The sequence below is a fragment of the Panthera onca genome, chromosome E3, assembly GCF_046562875.1.
Source record: "Panthera onca isolate mPanOnc1 chromosome E3, mPanOnc1 haplotype 2, whole genome shotgun sequence".
In the NCBI taxonomy this organism is placed as follows: domain Eukaryota; kingdom Metazoa; phylum Chordata; class Mammalia; order Carnivora; family Felidae; genus Panthera; species Panthera onca.
This window is the reverse complement of record NC_138354.1, coordinates 40,973,593-40,989,768: the sequence shown is the minus strand read 5'-3', so window position 1 is coordinate 40,989,768 and position 16,176 is coordinate 40,973,593. Positions and strand designations below refer to the sequence as shown.

At 54.9% G+C, this 16,176-nt stretch overlaps 1 protein-coding gene and 1 long non-coding RNA gene across 2 annotated transcripts; one reads left to right on the top strand and one right to left on the bottom strand.

Annotated features, from left to right (window-relative positions):
* Positions 1-7,739: 7,739 nt before the first annotated feature.
* LOC144614793 (serine protease 29-like) lies at positions 7,740-9,792 on the bottom strand. The gene is made up of 5 exons (XM_078440332.2): positions 9,632-9,792; positions 9,269-9,449; positions 8,880-9,145; positions 8,231-8,397; positions 7,740-8,154 (listed from the first exon to the last, which is right to left on the bottom strand). Exons 1-5 carry the CDS (start codon positions 9,690-9,692, stop codon positions 7,990-7,992), a joined length of 840 nt encoding a protein of 279 aa, XP_078296458.2. The 5' UTR covers positions 9,693-9,792; the 3' UTR covers positions 7,740-7,989.
* Positions 9,793-11,463: 1,671 nt separating this feature from the next.
* Positions 11,464-13,721, top strand: LOC145713259 (uncharacterized). The gene is made up of 3 exons (XR_014136302.1): positions 11,464-11,534; positions 11,680-11,836; positions 13,403-13,721. It is a non-coding gene; the product is annotated as an uncharacterized LOC145713259 (long non-coding RNA).
* Positions 13,722-16,176: the final 2,455 nt, after the last annotated feature.

Sequence of the window (16,176 nt, the reverse complement as noted above, 5' to 3'; positions counted from 1 at the left end):
GTATCTCACCGCTGCATTGGTGCAGGTAGGGGATTGAGCTCAAGCTAGCTCGAATAAAGGCTCTTTTGCTTTAAATCGGACTCAGCTCCCTGGTGGTCTTTGGGATCACGAATTCTGGGCATAACATTTGGGAGCTCAGCCCGGGGTCCCCAGGCCCGCCGAGGGACCCCTGACCCAGAGACCCTGACTGGCCACGGTTAGTGTCTGTTCGTTCCGTCTTTTCTGTGTGAGCTCATTTCTGGAATTCTGGTAGTGCCCGACGCGGTCTAAGTGGACGCGCTGGAGGACCACGGGCCGGGAGTTTCGGAAGACGTTACGATCCTCCCTTCTGGAGGGACGTGGAATCCCCTCATCGGTTTTGGAGGGACGTGGAATCCCCTCAAAGGTCTAAGCTGGCTTTCAGTTTTGCTTCCATGGAGTTGGAAGAATTTCTAAGGGTCCCCTGTTTGTCTGCTTCTGTGTTTCTCTGTTTTGTTCTGTGGACTTACTGGACGGACGTTATGGGACAGACTCAGACTACCCCTCCACCCACCTTCTTGGCTTAAGCCCTTCCTAGTCCCTCTCCCTCCGGAGCCAAAACCCATTCTTGCTTTGCAGGGGGGGACTGAAGAAGAATTAATTTTCGTCCCCCGTATAACCCCTCTAGGCTGCCGGAAGAACACCATCCTTCCCCTCCGGGGGAGGCAGACGCTGTTCCGAGAGCGGGAGGCGGAAACACTCCAGTGGGAAGCCCACCCCTTACCAGACAAAGGGCTCAGGGGGAACAATCCGCCTCCGCCGCCGACTCCACTATTCTGCCCCTGCGAGCCACCAGACCCCCAGACGCGGAGGGGAATCGGCCCCATCACTATTGGCCTTTCGCCACTAGTGACCTCTACAATTGGAAAGTTCCGAATCCTAAGTTTTCCGAGAAACCGGCAGGGCTTATTGATTTATTAGACTCTGTTCTTTTTACCCATCAGCTTACGTGGGACGATTGCCAGCAGCTTTTGCAGGTCCTGTTCACGACTGAAGAAAGAGAAAGAATCCTCAATGAGGCCCAAAAACTAGTTCCGGGCACAGATGGGAATCCCACCACCAACCAGGCTCAGATAGATGCCTCCTTCCCCCCCTTAACTCGGCCCCAGTGGGATTTCAACACGGCAGAAGGAAAGGAGAGGCTCCGGGTCTACTGCCAGACTCTAATGGGGGGTCTCCGAATGGCTGCTAGAAAGCCAACCAATTTGGACAAGGTAGGACATGTACAACAAGGAAAAGATGAATCTCTGGCTGCCGTTTTAGAATGGATCATGGCGGCTTTCCGTACCTATACCCCCTGGATCCAGAGACTCCGGAAAGCAAGGCAGCTGTTATCATGGCCTTTGTAAACCAATCGGCCATAGACATTAGGAGAAAATTACAGAAAATAGATAGACTAGGAGAAAAAGTCTGCAGGGCTTACTCGTGGTAGCCGAAAAGGTATATAATAACTGGGAGCCTCCTGAGGACAAGCAGGGTTGCACCACGGGGGCTGCCAGCAGTAAGCAGACTCGAGACCTGGCCAGAATACTACTAGCTACCAATGCTGACTTCCCCGAGGAACGAGACCGCCGTCTCCGGCAGCTGGCAGACGACTCAGGAAAAGGTAAAGGAACCACCAAGGCGGGGGGGGGGGGGGGGGGGGAAGCAGAGGCTGCAGAAGGATCAGTGCGCATACTGCAAGGAGATAGGACATTGGGCCCCAGATTGTCCGAAAAGGGCCGGCGGGAAGGGAGGCAAGACTGCTCGAGTAAACGTCCTAGAGCTAGATGAACTGAGTGATTAGGGGAGTCGGAGTTCAGACCCTCTCCCCAAACCCAGGGTAACTCTTAGGGTGGAGGGGACCCCTGTTGACTTCTTTGTCGACACCGGAACACAACATTCAGTCCTCCGCACCCCACAAGGAAAACGAGCCAGCAAGAAGTCCTGGGTCCAAGGGGCAACTGGTATGAGCCAGTATTCATGGACTACCCGAAGAACAGTAGATTTGGGAACGGGCCGGGAATCCCACTCCTTTATGGTAATGCCAGAATGCCCCTACCCGCTGTTAGGACGGGACTACTGACCAAGATTGGAGCTCAGATAACTTTCAGACAAGGGGGGGCCTCAGGTCACCGATGGCAAGGGCCACCCCATCCACGTCCTGACCATGAAACTGGAGGATGAATACCGCCTCCACCAGGAGGCGCTCCCAAGAGAGGATAATATAGACAGATGGCTTCAAGAATTCCCCTCGGCTTGGGCAGAGACTGGGGGGGGGGGGGGGCGGGGATAGGACTATCCACTCACAGGACCCCGGTCCTGGTAGAGCTCAAGCCAGGAGAGAGTCCGGTAAGGATCAAACAATACCCCATGTCTCAGGAGGCCCAGAAGGGGCTCCAGCCACACATCCGGAGACTACGAAGCCTAGGGGTACTGGTTCCTTGCCAGTCTGCCTGGAACACCCCCTACTGCCGGTCAAAAAGCCTCACACAAATGATTACTGACCGGTACAAGACCTCCGGGAAGTAAATAAGAGGGTCGCGGATATACACCCAACTGTTCCCAACCCATATACTCTCTTGAGCTCCTTGGCGCCCTCCAGGGTCTGAAATACGGTACTAGATTTAAAGGACGCCTTCTTCAGTCTGCCGCTGGCACCCCAGAGCCAACCCTTGTTGGCCTTCGAGTGGCATGATCTGGAGGAGGGCCACAGTGGGCGACTCACCTGGACACGGCTACCTCAGGGATTCAAACATTGGCCCACCGTCTTCGACGAGGCACTACACGAGGACCTGGGTGAGTACAGAAGGGAGCACCCTGGCCTTGCCCTCCTACAGTATGTAGATGACATCCTGATTGCTGCCGACATGGCCAAAGACTGTGAGCGAGGGACCCAGGACCTGCTGGCTACCCTGGGGGCCTTAGTGTACCGGGCATCTGCGAAGAAGCCTCACATACACAGCGAGAGGGTTTTGCTGAGATCGCCAGGCCCCTATATGAAGCTACCAAACAGGGGAAAACATTGAAATGGGATGAAAAAGAAGAAACTGCCTTTAATCAGTTAAAAAAGGCCCTCCTAAGTGCCCCAGCCCTGGGCCTACCAGACATTACGAAGCCCTTCCACCTCTTTGTAGACGAACATCAGGGAATAGCAAAAGGGGTTCTAACTCAAGCCTTAGGCCCTTGGAATCGCCCAGTGGCTTACCTGTCCAAGAAACTCGACCCAGTGGCTGCCGGCTGGCCGCCATGCCTAAGAATTATTGCGGCAACAGCACTCCTAGTCAAGGACGCAGACAAACTGACCCTAGGACACGAGATCTGGATCACGACCCCACACGCCATTGAAGGGGTCCTGAAACAGCCTCCTGATAGATGGATGAGCAACACACGTGTGACTCATTACCAGAGCCTGCTACTCAACCCTCCACGAGTGCGGTTCCACCCCAGTGCAGCCCTCAATCCTGCAACCCTGCTGCCCGACCCTGACCTAGGTGCTCCACTACATGACTGTGCGGGAATCCTGGAACGAGTACATGGATTCCGGACGGACCTGACCGACCGGCCCCTCCCCGATGCCGAGGCTACTTGGTTCACTGATGGCAGCAGCTTTGTGTGAGAGGGACACAGGTAATAGGGTGCAGCGGTGGTCACCAAAACGGACACCGTATGGGCGGAGGCTCTACCCTCCAGAATGTCAGCCCAGCGAGCAGAGCTCGTCGCCCTCACCGAGGTGCTAACGGGAGCTGGACAACGGCTTAACAACTACCGGACTGGTGAGACCCATTTTACCAGACCAGCCCAAATACTCCCAGGAGGAGTTACAGCAGATCAAGAAGCCCCCCATGGCCCAGGAGATAAAGGGACGGTGGTATACACCTAACAAGGAGCTCGTGCTGCCAGACCGGCTCAGAGTCTCAATATTAGAGCACATGCATCGGTCTACTCACATGGGGGCCCGAAAATTAAAAGACTTAATCCGACATGCCGGAATCAAGATTCACCAACAGGACACCAGAATAGAGCAAGTTGTATCTGCCTGCAAGACCTGCCAACTCACCAACGCGAGGGCCACATCAAATAAAAAAGGAACCAGGCTCAGAGGCACCAGACCGGGAGCCCAATGGGAGGTCGACTTCACTGAAGTCAAACGAGGAAAGTACGGTTATAAATATCTTTTCGTATTTACGGACACCTTCTCTGGCTGGGTGGAGGCATACCCAACCAAGCATGAATTGGCTCAGACGGTGGCTAAGAAGCGACTAGAAGACATCTTACCCGGGTCTGGTTTTCCTGCCATGGTAGGATCAGACAGTGGACCAGCTTTTATCTCGCAGGTAACACAGGCAGTAGGCAAGGCGGTGGGGGCAAACTGGAAATTACATTGTGCTTATAGGCCTCAGAGCTCAGGACAGGTAGAAAGAATGAATCGAACGCTAAAAGAGACCCTTACCAAATTAACCATGGAGACTGGTGGGGACTGGGTGACTCTCCTACCTTACGCCCTTTACCGGGTTAGGAACACTCCTTACACTGGGTTTTACTCCCTACGAGATCATGTTTAGCAGGACACCCCCTATTGTTCCCAACCTTTAGTTTAAAGATCAAGAACTTTTTCTTTCCTTGAGAGGGCTCCAAAGGGCGCACGAGGACATTTGGCCGCGCCTCCGTGCCATCTACGAAGCTGGCCCGACCCCGACACCTCATCAGTACAGGCCAGGAGACTGGGTCTACATTAAGAGGCACCACCGAGAGACCTCGAGCAGCTCTGGAAAGGACCCTACATCGTGGTGCTGACAACCCCCACCGCTCTCAAAGTAGACGGCATCGCGACCTGGGTCCATCACACCCACGTTCGGCCAGTGGACCCCTCCTCGATCCAGAAGGACTTTGTCACGCGATGAGCCATCAATCAGGACCAACACGACCCGCTAAAGCTCACCCACTGAATATTCGTAACTCTATTAACTCTGCATGTCATTGCTCCTGCTGCCGGGAGTCCCCACGCCCCCAAAACATCACCTGGCAGATCATAGACACCGGCTCGGGGACAATACTTAATCAGACCTCCCAGAGCCACCCCAGGGACACTTGGTTCCCAGAACTTTGCGTAAACCTCCAAACTCTGTTGCCCTTGTCACCATAAATGCAGCCGGTCCCATGATTGGGTCCGAAAGCTACATGACAAGGGAGGAATGAAAGGGCCTATGCCGGGCAACTGCATCTTGTTCTGTGTCCTTCACCTTGACCACGCCTCCTCCCCTTGAGTAACCTCCGGCTCACCTGCCTCACAGGACTCGGACCCTTCCCCAGCCAATCGGCTGAGGCCACAGCCATTACCTCACCAACGGCCCCTAGGCCCCAGTAAAATCTTTGTCCTTTTGAAACTCGCTCTCTCTCCCTGGTATCTCACCGCTGCGTCCGTGCAGGTAGGGGATTGAGCTCGAGCTAGCTCGAATGAAGGCTCTTTGCTTTTGCATCGGACTCGGCTCCCTGGTGGTCTTTGGGGATCACGAATTCTGGGCATAACATTTTTGCAGTCGGAGGTGTTTGTGCGTGTAGACTGAAGATTTCTCGGTTGTTCACACACGTGCGCTCTACTCCTTCTAGAACTGACCTCACATCGAGGGGGGCTGTGGAAGAACCGAGGCGGGACCTTCCCCTGGTGAGTGTCGAGCCCTCAGGGAAGGGGCCCAGCGAGGGTAGGGGCCAGAGGGGCATCGGGAGACCGGGCCCCGGTTCTGCCCATCAGACCCCCTTGGCTGCCATGTGACGTGAGACCTCGGCACAGGGGGGCAGGGAGGACGCACCTTCTTCTTAACCCGGAAGTTATTTTCATGACAAGTGTAGTACGCACCCCCTGGAAACTCTTGGCGGATATGGACGTGTCAAGGTAAAAAAAAGAAACAACCACGAAATCCGTCCTCCTTCCACCTTCCCTCATCCCACCCAGGAGCTGTCACTGTCCGTTGTTGGGGTGATGAGTTCTAGAACTTTCTGAGGCCTGAGTAGGCCTCGGGCCAGATGAGGTGTGGAGGGAGGTGCGTCTCGCAAGGAAAGACAAGGAAAGTCTCTGAGGGGACAGGGTGAGGGTGGAAAGACGGGACTAGGCTCCTTCACGCCCAGAGCTGCAGATCAGAGATGAATCGCACCTCGGGCGGCCAGGGGTGGGGGTTCTCGTGTGCCTGGAAACCAAACCCACACAGCCGAGACCAGGAAAGGTCAGGGCCGAGGGCAGCCAGAGACGAGTCAGCGGCTAGTGTGGGTGTGGGGGCAAGGAGGAGGGTTCCCCTGCAAGGCCACCACGTGGGCCCACGTGACCCATGTCCCCTGGGCAACCAGAGGCCCCAGCAGGCTGGGAGGGCATCCCCGGGGCCAGAGATGGAAGGCATCTAGGGACAGGACCCCCCTCCCTGTGCCTCAGTTTGCTCTCCTGTCAAATAGGGGGCAGAAACGGCACCATGTCCAGAGACATTGGGGGGGGGGCACAGATGACCCTCCGAGTTTCTGTCTCAAGCCGGGGCCGGGTGCAGACAAGTCCAGTCCCCTCCCAGGGCCCCTAATCAGCTCTGTCATCAGGCCCTGGCCACACGGCGGACAGTTAGGAAGCGCCTGCCCTGAGCTGGGCAGCTGGGGGCTGTGCCCATCTGATCTGCGGTGAAGACCACGGGACCCCTAGCGGGCACGGGGGCAGGGACGTGGGCAGCGTGGGCAGGCACAGACGCCTGTCACGAGGGCCTGTCTCCTGGCTCACTCTGGGCCTCGAGCTGGGACCCTCCGGGGCGGCCCCGAAGACCCGACTCCTGGAGGACAGAGGAGACGAGTCAGTGTGCCCCCCGGGAACCGGGGAGGGCTTCCTGGAGGTGGGGGACACCCATCCCGACCCCTGTCCAGGTGACGAGTAAAACAAACGTGGGTTTACAGACAGGCCACCCGGGGCCGCCCTGGTCCTGCTGTGGCCTGTGTGGCCCAGAGCCGGCCACTTAGTCCACGGGGCAGGATCCACGGGGCACAAATGGTGGGGACAGCCATAGCTGCAAGTGCCCAGAAGGAGCAGGTGGGGCCTGCCACGGAGCCTGTCCCTCAGCTCCTCCCTCCTCCCACCTCCCTCTTCCCACCTGCACAACAGGTGAATGGGCCCTCCCTGCCCCACCCTGGCCCGGCACATGGGCTCAGGGCACCTCCTAACACTGCAGCACACACACATCATGGCCCTGGGGCACCGTGGTCTCCAGCCCCTCACCCGGCTGCCTACCGGGCATTTCTCTCCGCCTGCTGCCCAGCACCTGGAGCTCATACCCAACCAGGAGCTCCCAACCTGGAGCTCATACCCAACTCCCCCTGGGGAGCCAGCGAAGACCCTCACCTGAAGGTACCCAGATGGGCAAGCACGTCCCTAAAGGGGAGGACAAATTGGCATCATATCCAGGTCACTTTTGCGTGGCAACTGGTTAATTCCCAGAAGAGACCTTGCCTTACGAGAGAAGTAGGATGGACAGATGGATGGTTGGAAAGATGGGGCATGGAAGGAGGAATGGATGCAAGGTTGGAACCACGTGGTGGCCTCCGGTGCAGGACAGAGCTGGCGGCTGTGGCCGCAGAGTGGAGCCAACCCTGAGATCCTCACTCTCCCTTGCCAAGCCTGGTAGGACACCAGCCCCAGCGCGGCCCCCTGTACCTCGGGGCTGGCCGACACGCTCCCACGGAGAGCCCACTCCACAGAGACTGACCGCACTCTGGTCATTCCTCAAGCTCTTTAATTTGACAGACAGCACAGCGAGGCACCCTGGGGCCCAGGGACTTCCCGCCCGCCCCCTGGCATCTTCTTACTCCTTCCCCCAGCAGTCAGGGAAGTCCCGGACACTGAGGAGGCCAGAAGGAAGGCGGAGCCCAGGCCAGGGACGGGGGCGCAGAGGCTGAAGCAGCAGGCTCTGGGGGGAGGAAGGCGTCTCTCCTCCGGGACCAGCCGGGCAGACGGCCAGCAGGCCCTGGTCAGAGGCCCCTCCCGATTTGCTGCGTGATCCAGGGCACGTACGTCTGGACGCGAGCATAGACCCCGGGACGGTTTCTCACGGCACAGCTGTCGCCCCAGCTGACCACTCCCACCAAGTGCCAAGCACCCGTCGTGTTGCAGACCAGAGGGCCTCCGGAGTCGCCCTGAGGAAGGAGAGAGAGCACTGAGCCCCGGCTGGCCTCCAGCGCGGGGTGGGGGCCGGGATGGGCTGGGGCTCACCTGGCAGGAGTCCCGGCCCTCGGTCCCCGCACACAGCATGTCGTCCTGGATGATCTTCCTGCCCGCCAAGCGGTGGCTGGTCGCGGTGTGGTACTGCTGGTCACAGACGGCGTTCTCCACCACGCTCACCGCCACCTGCTGCAGACGGTAGGGCGGAGGCAGCAACTCTGGGGGAGAGACGTGACCGGAGGCTGGAGCGTGGCCCCCGCTGTCGGCTGCGAGCCTGCGTTCCCGCCCGGATCGCTCCCGTGGGGACCCCAGGGTGCAGGGTTCCCATCTCCCTCTAAATCCCTAAGACCCGGAAGGTGGATTCTGCCTTTAGTTGGAAAGACCGGAAAGAAAATGCGGGGGGAATGGGGAGGGTTTCTGCCCGCCCCCCCAATATCTTCCTATAAGTTGGAAAAATCTAAGAATATGAATTTCCTCGTCACAGTGTTGGGTCCCGAGCTCAGTTGTGCTTCAGGGACCCTCCAGCCTCTGGGGTCGGATCTCCCGATTGGGGCGCACACGGGGTGGGTGGGGGATGGTGTCGGAAGGCGATTCCTTTCCAGAACCTGCAGCCGCCCACCCGCCAGGACTTCTCCGTGTGGCAAGGTCGGGAAATGCCTCGCGGGGCCCCGAACCCCTCCCAACCCCACCCCGTACACACGGTGCACCATGACGGTGCCCCAGCCGGTCACCCAGCACTCGTCCTCTGGGGTGACTTCAAGCAGGGCCGACGGGAGCTTGACAGGCCTGACGTTAGCCGTGTATTTCACAGAGTGTGACAGCTGGAGCAGGGCCACGTCCGCACCCAGCTGGGCGTTGATGTAGTCAGGGTGGACGATGACTTGGGTCACATTCAGCAGCGTCCTCCCGCCGTAGAGGTACACGTCCCCGGCATGGATGCGGTAGGCTGCCGGGTCGGCGTCCTTCCTGGGGTCGCAAAGAAGCCATGGAGGCCGGTCCTTCGAGGGCGGCCCCCTCCGCCCCGCCTGGAGCCCGGATTCCCACACCTCCTGATTCACCCAGAGCTAGATGGCAGCGAGCAGGACTCACCGGTCGATGCAGTGGGCAGCGGTCAGCACCCACTGGGGGTGGATGAGGGAGCCCCCGCAGATGTGCACCCAGGAGGCCCAGTTATAATTGTAGACTTTCAGGCTGACCTGCCACGGCCACTTCCCCTGGGGGGCACTGTGGCCCCCGACGATGCCCACCAGCTCTTTTCCTGGGAGGGAGGCTGGGAAGCAACATGAGGGGGGAGGGAGGCCAGGCCTCGGGGCCCGGGGCCGAGCCCTGTCCCCACGTAGGCCTCCCCTGAGGGCACAGAAAGGCAGCTCCAAGGCCCCCAAGCGACTGGAACTGGAAACAAGGTTACAGGAGCCTCTGGGAAGGGAGGACTCCCGTGGGGTCAGGACTCACCTGGGCTCCCCATGACGCAGGTCCCCGAGAAGAAGGGGGTCAGAAGCAACAGCCACAGCATCTGCGAAGAGAGAGGGCACGGAGGGACAGCTCAGGGCCGGAGGGGGCCAGGGGCCTCTGCAGCTGTGCGAGAGGGGACAGCGCCCCTACCTTGCCAGGCTCCATGGGTCTCTGCTCTGGGGGCCCCCGAGGTCCTTTATGTTTTGGCCACAGGAAGTGGGCGGGCAGCTTGGGCAGTGATCCACTTGGGGGAGGGGGGTGGAGGATGGGGACGAAAGGCAGCCGGGTGTCAGGCTGAGGCCGGGGGCAGCTGCCACCTGGATACGCCGTCCCCGGCCCACGCCCCACCTGAGACTCGGCCGCCCTCAGCCACGCGGACTGGCCCCCGCCAGTGTCTCCAGCAGAGGAAGATCCCCGCACGCCCCAAGGCAGGCTCCTACACCCCCGGAGGCCGGGGAGGCACCCCTCCTCCCCACCAGCTCGGAGCACGGGTCCCCAGGCCTCAGGCATGTGGCGACGCAGCGGGCAGACCTTCTCCCCCAAGGGCGGGTGGACTCCCAGGGCCCAGGACGCCCCCGCCCCGGCCACCGTTCCTACTCGGGCGCTTCCTGAAGGAGGGAGGCCTTTGCTCCTCTGAGAAGGCCGCCGAGCATCAGCAGAGTGTGTTCAGGGGGGTGGGGAGCCGGTTCCCCATCACACACCCAGGAGGCCAGACTCCCACCCTGGCCGCCCACCCCTGGCTGAATGTGCTTCTCACGACACGTCTGAGCAGCAGAGGCCGCAGAGCCCATGGCAGGCCCGGCCCGGGGCGCTGTCCACCCACCCTGCCCCGCTTCTGGCCAGTGCAGTCACGTCTCTTCCCAAGCGTTGGCCCGGCTGTCAGGGCCACGGACGGACCCCTGCACGTGGCACAGGGTCCCCATCCCCTGGACTCCGCCCCATCCTGAGTGGACAAACCCGGCTTCACAGCCCACCTTCCCAGCTGCCACCAATAGCACCCATCCAGGTGGCCTCCAAGGGGGCAAATGACGCAATTTTTGTGGTGAGTCACACGGTGTCCCCTAAAGCTCCCCCTGATGCCGTATTGAGGCATGGGGAGGGCAGAGGTCCATGGGCTAAGATAGGTTCCTTTGACACCACCCAGGAGAGTTGGGTGTAAGCATATGGCTCCTTCTACATCAGCGAATCCAATCTACATCAGGGACCCTGAACCCTGTGAGCCCCTTTTTCCTTCCAGCTTAGGGAAGCAGCCAGCCCTCCAGCAGCTTTGGGGTCCTGGCTGGGCCACCAAAGGTAAACGTCTGGCTGTCCACATGCTGCCAGCCTTGCTTTAGCAAATGTCAATATGAGCAGCTGCTGTATGGGGGATTCTCCCCCATTGTGATCAGGGCCTGGGACAAACCATGACGAGCGAGAGAGAGACAGGAGTGCCCTGTGCTCCTGGACAGGGCTGCATGCACAGAGCAGATAGCCTGAAGCCTGGGGAGAGGTGGACAAAGAGACAGGTAAGGGGAGAGAAACTGGATGAGTGATAGGGGATTGGGGCAAGACCGAGAGAGTGAAAGGAAGAAACACAGAGAGGTGTGGTTAGAGAGAAACAGAGACAAAGAGGAAGTACAAGGAGAAAAGTGGAGACCTGGTCCAGGTATGTGGACGGGGCGAGATGGGCCAGGGGAGAGGGGATGTGTGTAGTGGCTCTGAGTGTTGGGGCAGAAAGGGCTGGTATCATGGGCATCATAGTTTCATGACTCTAAGACTCCAACATCCTTGGGGCCAAGCTCTGCAGAGGCCATTGCAATTGAAAAGATGGGCATCTGTCACCTCTCCTGGAATTGCGAGGCCCAGCGTTATGTTCTGTCATGGAGAAGGATGTCTTCAGGGAGAGTGTGCTGCTCTTTGGCAGGTAAGCTCCAGAGCCCGCCCTGTGGGGAGGTGTCCCGGGGTCATCTGCCTCACTGCCCCAGGCCCTGTGGGATTTCCCCCCTCCCGCCACCAGCTGGCGTTCCTCATGTTCTGAACCCAGGCACGAGGCATCGTGTTGCCCCCAGGTCCGGCAGTCTGGACCTGGCAGAGTTGAACTGCTGATATTGATAAAAAGTGTTTGACAAGAAGGTCCATATTCTCCCTCTGGAACGAGTGGTGTGCATCCAAATCGTGGGTTGCTATCCTCCTGTCCACAACCAATCTGAGGATTCCAGAAGGTAGGTGAACACTTTAAAACACCATAGTCTTCTCTTACGTCCTTCAAAGACAATTCCTTTTCCCAGCTTTCTTTTGATTTTGAAGAGATGGCAATTACTAACTGAAGGCATGATGGTCCTGTAGAAAATTGACCTACATGACTGATGGACATGATTTCATCCATCCGTATCCCTAAAGCACATTTCATTGGAAATATAAGCCACGGATGCATGTCGTAAATTCACAACAGATGTGCAGCTCCCTGTAAGTTGCATGCTGACCTTGTCACATATGTGTCATCAGATATTATTAGTGACTTTTCAGATAAGCTCTAAACATCAAGATGGTCATGTTAGAGAATCTGGTATAGATGGAATTTCACAGATTCTAAATTAGGAATGACTTTTTATTTTTAATGTTTCTTTTTTTTCCTTTTATGAGAGAGCCCGAGCTGCGGATGGGGGAGAGAGTGGGAGATACTGAATGTGAGGCAGGCTCCAGGCTCTGAGCTGTCAGGACAGAGCCTGACGCGGGGCTCAAACTGATGGGCTGCAAGATCATGACCTGAGTGGAAGGCGGACGCTTAACCAAGTAAGCCACCCAAGCGCCCGAGGAATGAGAGCTTATTGGCAAAGAAAGAGAAATTAAAGATAGCATAAAGGATGTCGACTTTTAATTGAAATATTCTTCACACATTTGTTGTATTCGTTTTAGGCATACATTGTAGTCCTTCCATATGTCTATAAATTATGTTGTACTTAAGCACAAGTGTAGCTATCCTGTGAAAGCATGCAACAGTATTACTACAGGATTGACTCTCTTCCATTGGCTGTCCCTTGTATCCCTAGGCTCATTCATTCCATAGCTGGAAGCCGGTATCTCTCTCTCAAAGGTGTCCATTCTTTATCTGACCTACACACTTAGGTGGTCAACACCATTACCTCTTGTTCAGCATGTGTAATTTGGCGGTCTATTTTTCTGGGAACATTGCTTAAAGCATTACAAATGATGTCATTACGTTAATAAATTCGGTTTCATTCTTCACTCACAAGAAAGGAGAAGGAAAAGATTTCTTTGTGTCCCAGGCCCTGTCACTAAGACCCTTCCCAATGTGGAGAACAGGCTGGGTTGCCCAGAGTACCTTCGGTCCCTCAGCTGAGCCCCCAGGGCCTTCAACATTGCAGGAATTCCCATGGTGGCCGGCAGAGAGAGCTCGAGCACCACAGACCCGGAGGGGCGGGTTCCTCTGCCTGGGCAGTGATGGCCAGCAGAGGGCGCACCATCGGCTTTTCTGACCCAGGACACCTCAGAGCAGGAAGGGTCGCTGTTGCTCCCAGAGGACTCAGGGCCTCTTGTGGCTGCCTCAGGACAGAGAGCAGAGCTGCCTTTCCAGCGCGTTCTGCCGCCCACCCCTGGGGAGACCTTGGGAGCTTTGCAGCAACTTGGCATCTCCTGAGTCGCTGCCTTGTTGTACTGAGTGCTGAGGAGGGGGCGCTGGGTGGCTTCCCTGGGCAAGCTGGTTGCTGGGCAGCACAGGCCCTTGCATTTTCTGGGCTGTTCCCGTGTTTCATTCCTCCCCTTCCCGGACAGTATTTGAACAAGACATATTTTACTGAAGGACTCATGGATTGCGGGGTCCCACGACATCACCTCATGGATGCAGTCGATGGTTTGTTCCAGATTCAGGCTCGTTTCCGGGAAGAAACCCTGACAGAAGTTGAGAAGCACGGGAGCTGCATTCCGTTAGGACGTGAACACATGAAATGCTCGTCTCAGGACCTTCTAGAAGAATGAGCTGGGACCCAGTTTCTGCATCCTGCTGGAACCAGAGACGGAGGTAAGGGCACAACTGTCCCCCACATCATACATGCTTTTTTAAAAATTTCGTGGTTATTTTTCCAACCTAGTGAAGTGATTGAAAACTACAGAAAACCTGGTTCGTACCTGTCATTAACCTTAGGTTATCTTTTAATTTAAATTCCAGTGAGTGAAGACCGAGTGGAATAGTTTCAGGTGTGCAATATAGAGTAACCCTTGCACGCGTCACCTGGTGCTCATCCCAGGTGCACTTCGTAATCCCCAGCAGCTGTTTCACCCATTCCCCACCTCGCTGTGGAAGCCCTCAGTTTGTTTCCCAGTGAAGAGTCTGTTTGTTTGTCACTGTGTCCTTCACCCCCCCCCCCTTTGTTTTGTTTTATTTCCACGTGTTAGTGAAATCACCTGGTATTTGTCTTTCTCTGACAGGCATTTTTCACCCAGCATAACATTCTGTCGCTCCTCCACCTCGTGGCAAATGACAAGATTTCCTGTTTTTACGGCTAAATAATATTACATTCCATATACTACATCTCAATTCATTTATCAGTTGATGGATGCTTGGGAAGTTTCCGTAATTTGGCTGTTGTAGAAAATGCTGCTGTAAACATCAGGGTGCATGTATCCCTTTGAAGGATTATTTTTGTATTCTTTGTGGAAATACCTCGTGGTGAAATTGCTGGATCGTAAGGTACTTCCATTTGCATTTTTTTTTGATGAATCTCCGTGATGTTTTCCAGTGTGGCTGCACCAGTTTGCGTTCCTACCCACAGTGCAAGAGGGTTTCTCTTTCCTCACATCCTTGGCAACACCTGCTGTTTCATCCTTCATTGATTTTAGTCATTCTGATGGATGTGATGTGTTATCTCGTTGTACTTTTGAATTGTATTTTCCTGAAGATCAGTATTGTTGAGCATCTTTTCACATGGCTTTGGCCATGTGTATGTCTTCCTTGGGAAAATGTCCATTCATGTCTTCTGCCCATTTTTAATCGGATTTCTCCTTTTGTGGGTGCTGTATGACTTTATTTGTTCTGGACACTAACCCTTAATCAGATGTCGTTTGCAAATAGTATTCTGTAGGTGTTTTAGTTTTGTTGATTATTTCCTTGGTGACAGAAGCTTTTTATTTTTACGAAGTCCCATTATTTTTGCTTGTGTTTCCCTCCACTCAGGAGCTATATCTACAAAGACGTTTGTACGGCCAATGTCAAGTAAGATACTGCCTGTGTTAATTATCCTCTGGGATTTTTATGGTTTCAGGTTTCACACATAGGTCTTTATCCATGTTGGATTTACTTTTGTGTATGTTGTAAGAAGGTGGTCCGTTGTTGGTCTTGTTTTGTTTTGCACGTTGCTGTCTAGTTTTTCCAAAACCATATGTTGAAGAGATTTTCTTTAAGTTTATGTATTTATTTTTGAGAGACAGAGAGAATGCAGAAGAGGGGCAGAGAGAAATGGGGACTGAGAATCCCACACATGCTCTGCACTGCCCTGAGATCATGACCTGAGCTGAACCCACAATCACACGCTTTGCAGCCACCCACATGTCCCCAGACTATCTTTTTTTTTCCATTGATATGCTTTCCTGCTGTGTTGAGAATTAATTGACCATATAGGTGTGAGTTCATTTCTGCGTTTCCGTTCTATTGATCTCTGCGTCTGTGTCGTTGTTGTTGTCGTTGTTGTTGATATTGTTGTTGTTTTGTTGATGTTGTTTTTTGCCAGGACCATACTGCTCATCTCAGTACAGCTTTCTAATACAACCTGAAGTCTGGAATTGTAATGTCTCCAGCTTTAGTTTTCTTCTTCAATTTTGTTTTTGCTGTTTGGGGTCTTTGTCGTCCCATTCAAATTTTGGGATTATTTGTTGTAGTTCTGTGACAAATGTTTCTGTTAGTGTGATAGGGATTTCATTACATATGCAGATTGTTTTGAGGAGTGTAGACATTCTAACAGTATTTTCTGCTTCCCATCCATGAGGGTGAAATCTATTTCCTTTTCTTTGTGTCCTCTTCCTTTTCTTTCATCAGTGTTTCACAGCCTTTAGAGTACAGATCTTTCACCTCTTTGGTTAGGTTCATTCTAGGTATCTTGGGGTATTTGGTGCACCTGTCAATGGGATGGATCCCTTACTTTCTCTTTCTGTTAATTCATTATTCGTCTACAGAAATGCAATAGAATTCTGTACATTGATTTCTGTATATTGTGATTTGTCGAATTCGTATATCAATCCCAGCAATTTTCATTGCAGTCTTTCCTGTTTTTTATAGAGAGCATCATGTCAGTTCCAAACAGCGAAAGTTCTGCTTCTTCCTGGCCAATTTGGATGCCTCATTTCTTTTTTTGTCTGATTGCTGTGGCTAGGACTTCCTGTACTATGTGGAAAAATAGTGGTGAGAGGGGTCATCCCTGTCCTGTCCCTGACCTTGGAGGAAACACTTTCAGTTTTTCCCCATTGAGGATGAGACGAGTTGTGGGTTTTTCCTAGATGACCTTTATGATTTGGAGGTAGGTTGAGTCTCAATGTACTTTGCTGAGGGTTTTTAT

What these genes read in the sequence shown, in the direction of transcription:
- LOC144614793 (XM_078440332.2), bottom strand. Translation starts at nt 9,692, where the DNA reads ATGCTGTGGCTGTTGCTTCTGACCCCCTTCTTCTCGGGGACCTGCGTC. An exon ending in CTGCGTCATGGGGAGCCCAG is followed by an intron (nt 9,450 to 9,631) that starts GTGAGTCCTGAC and finishes GTTGCTTCCCAG; the next exon opens with CCTCCCTCCCAGGAAAAGAG. An exon ending in AGGGCCGGGACTCCTGCCAG is followed by an intron (nt 8,155 to 8,230) that starts GTGAGCCCCAGC and finishes CTCCTTCCTCAG; the next exon opens with GGCGACTCCGGAGGCCCTCT.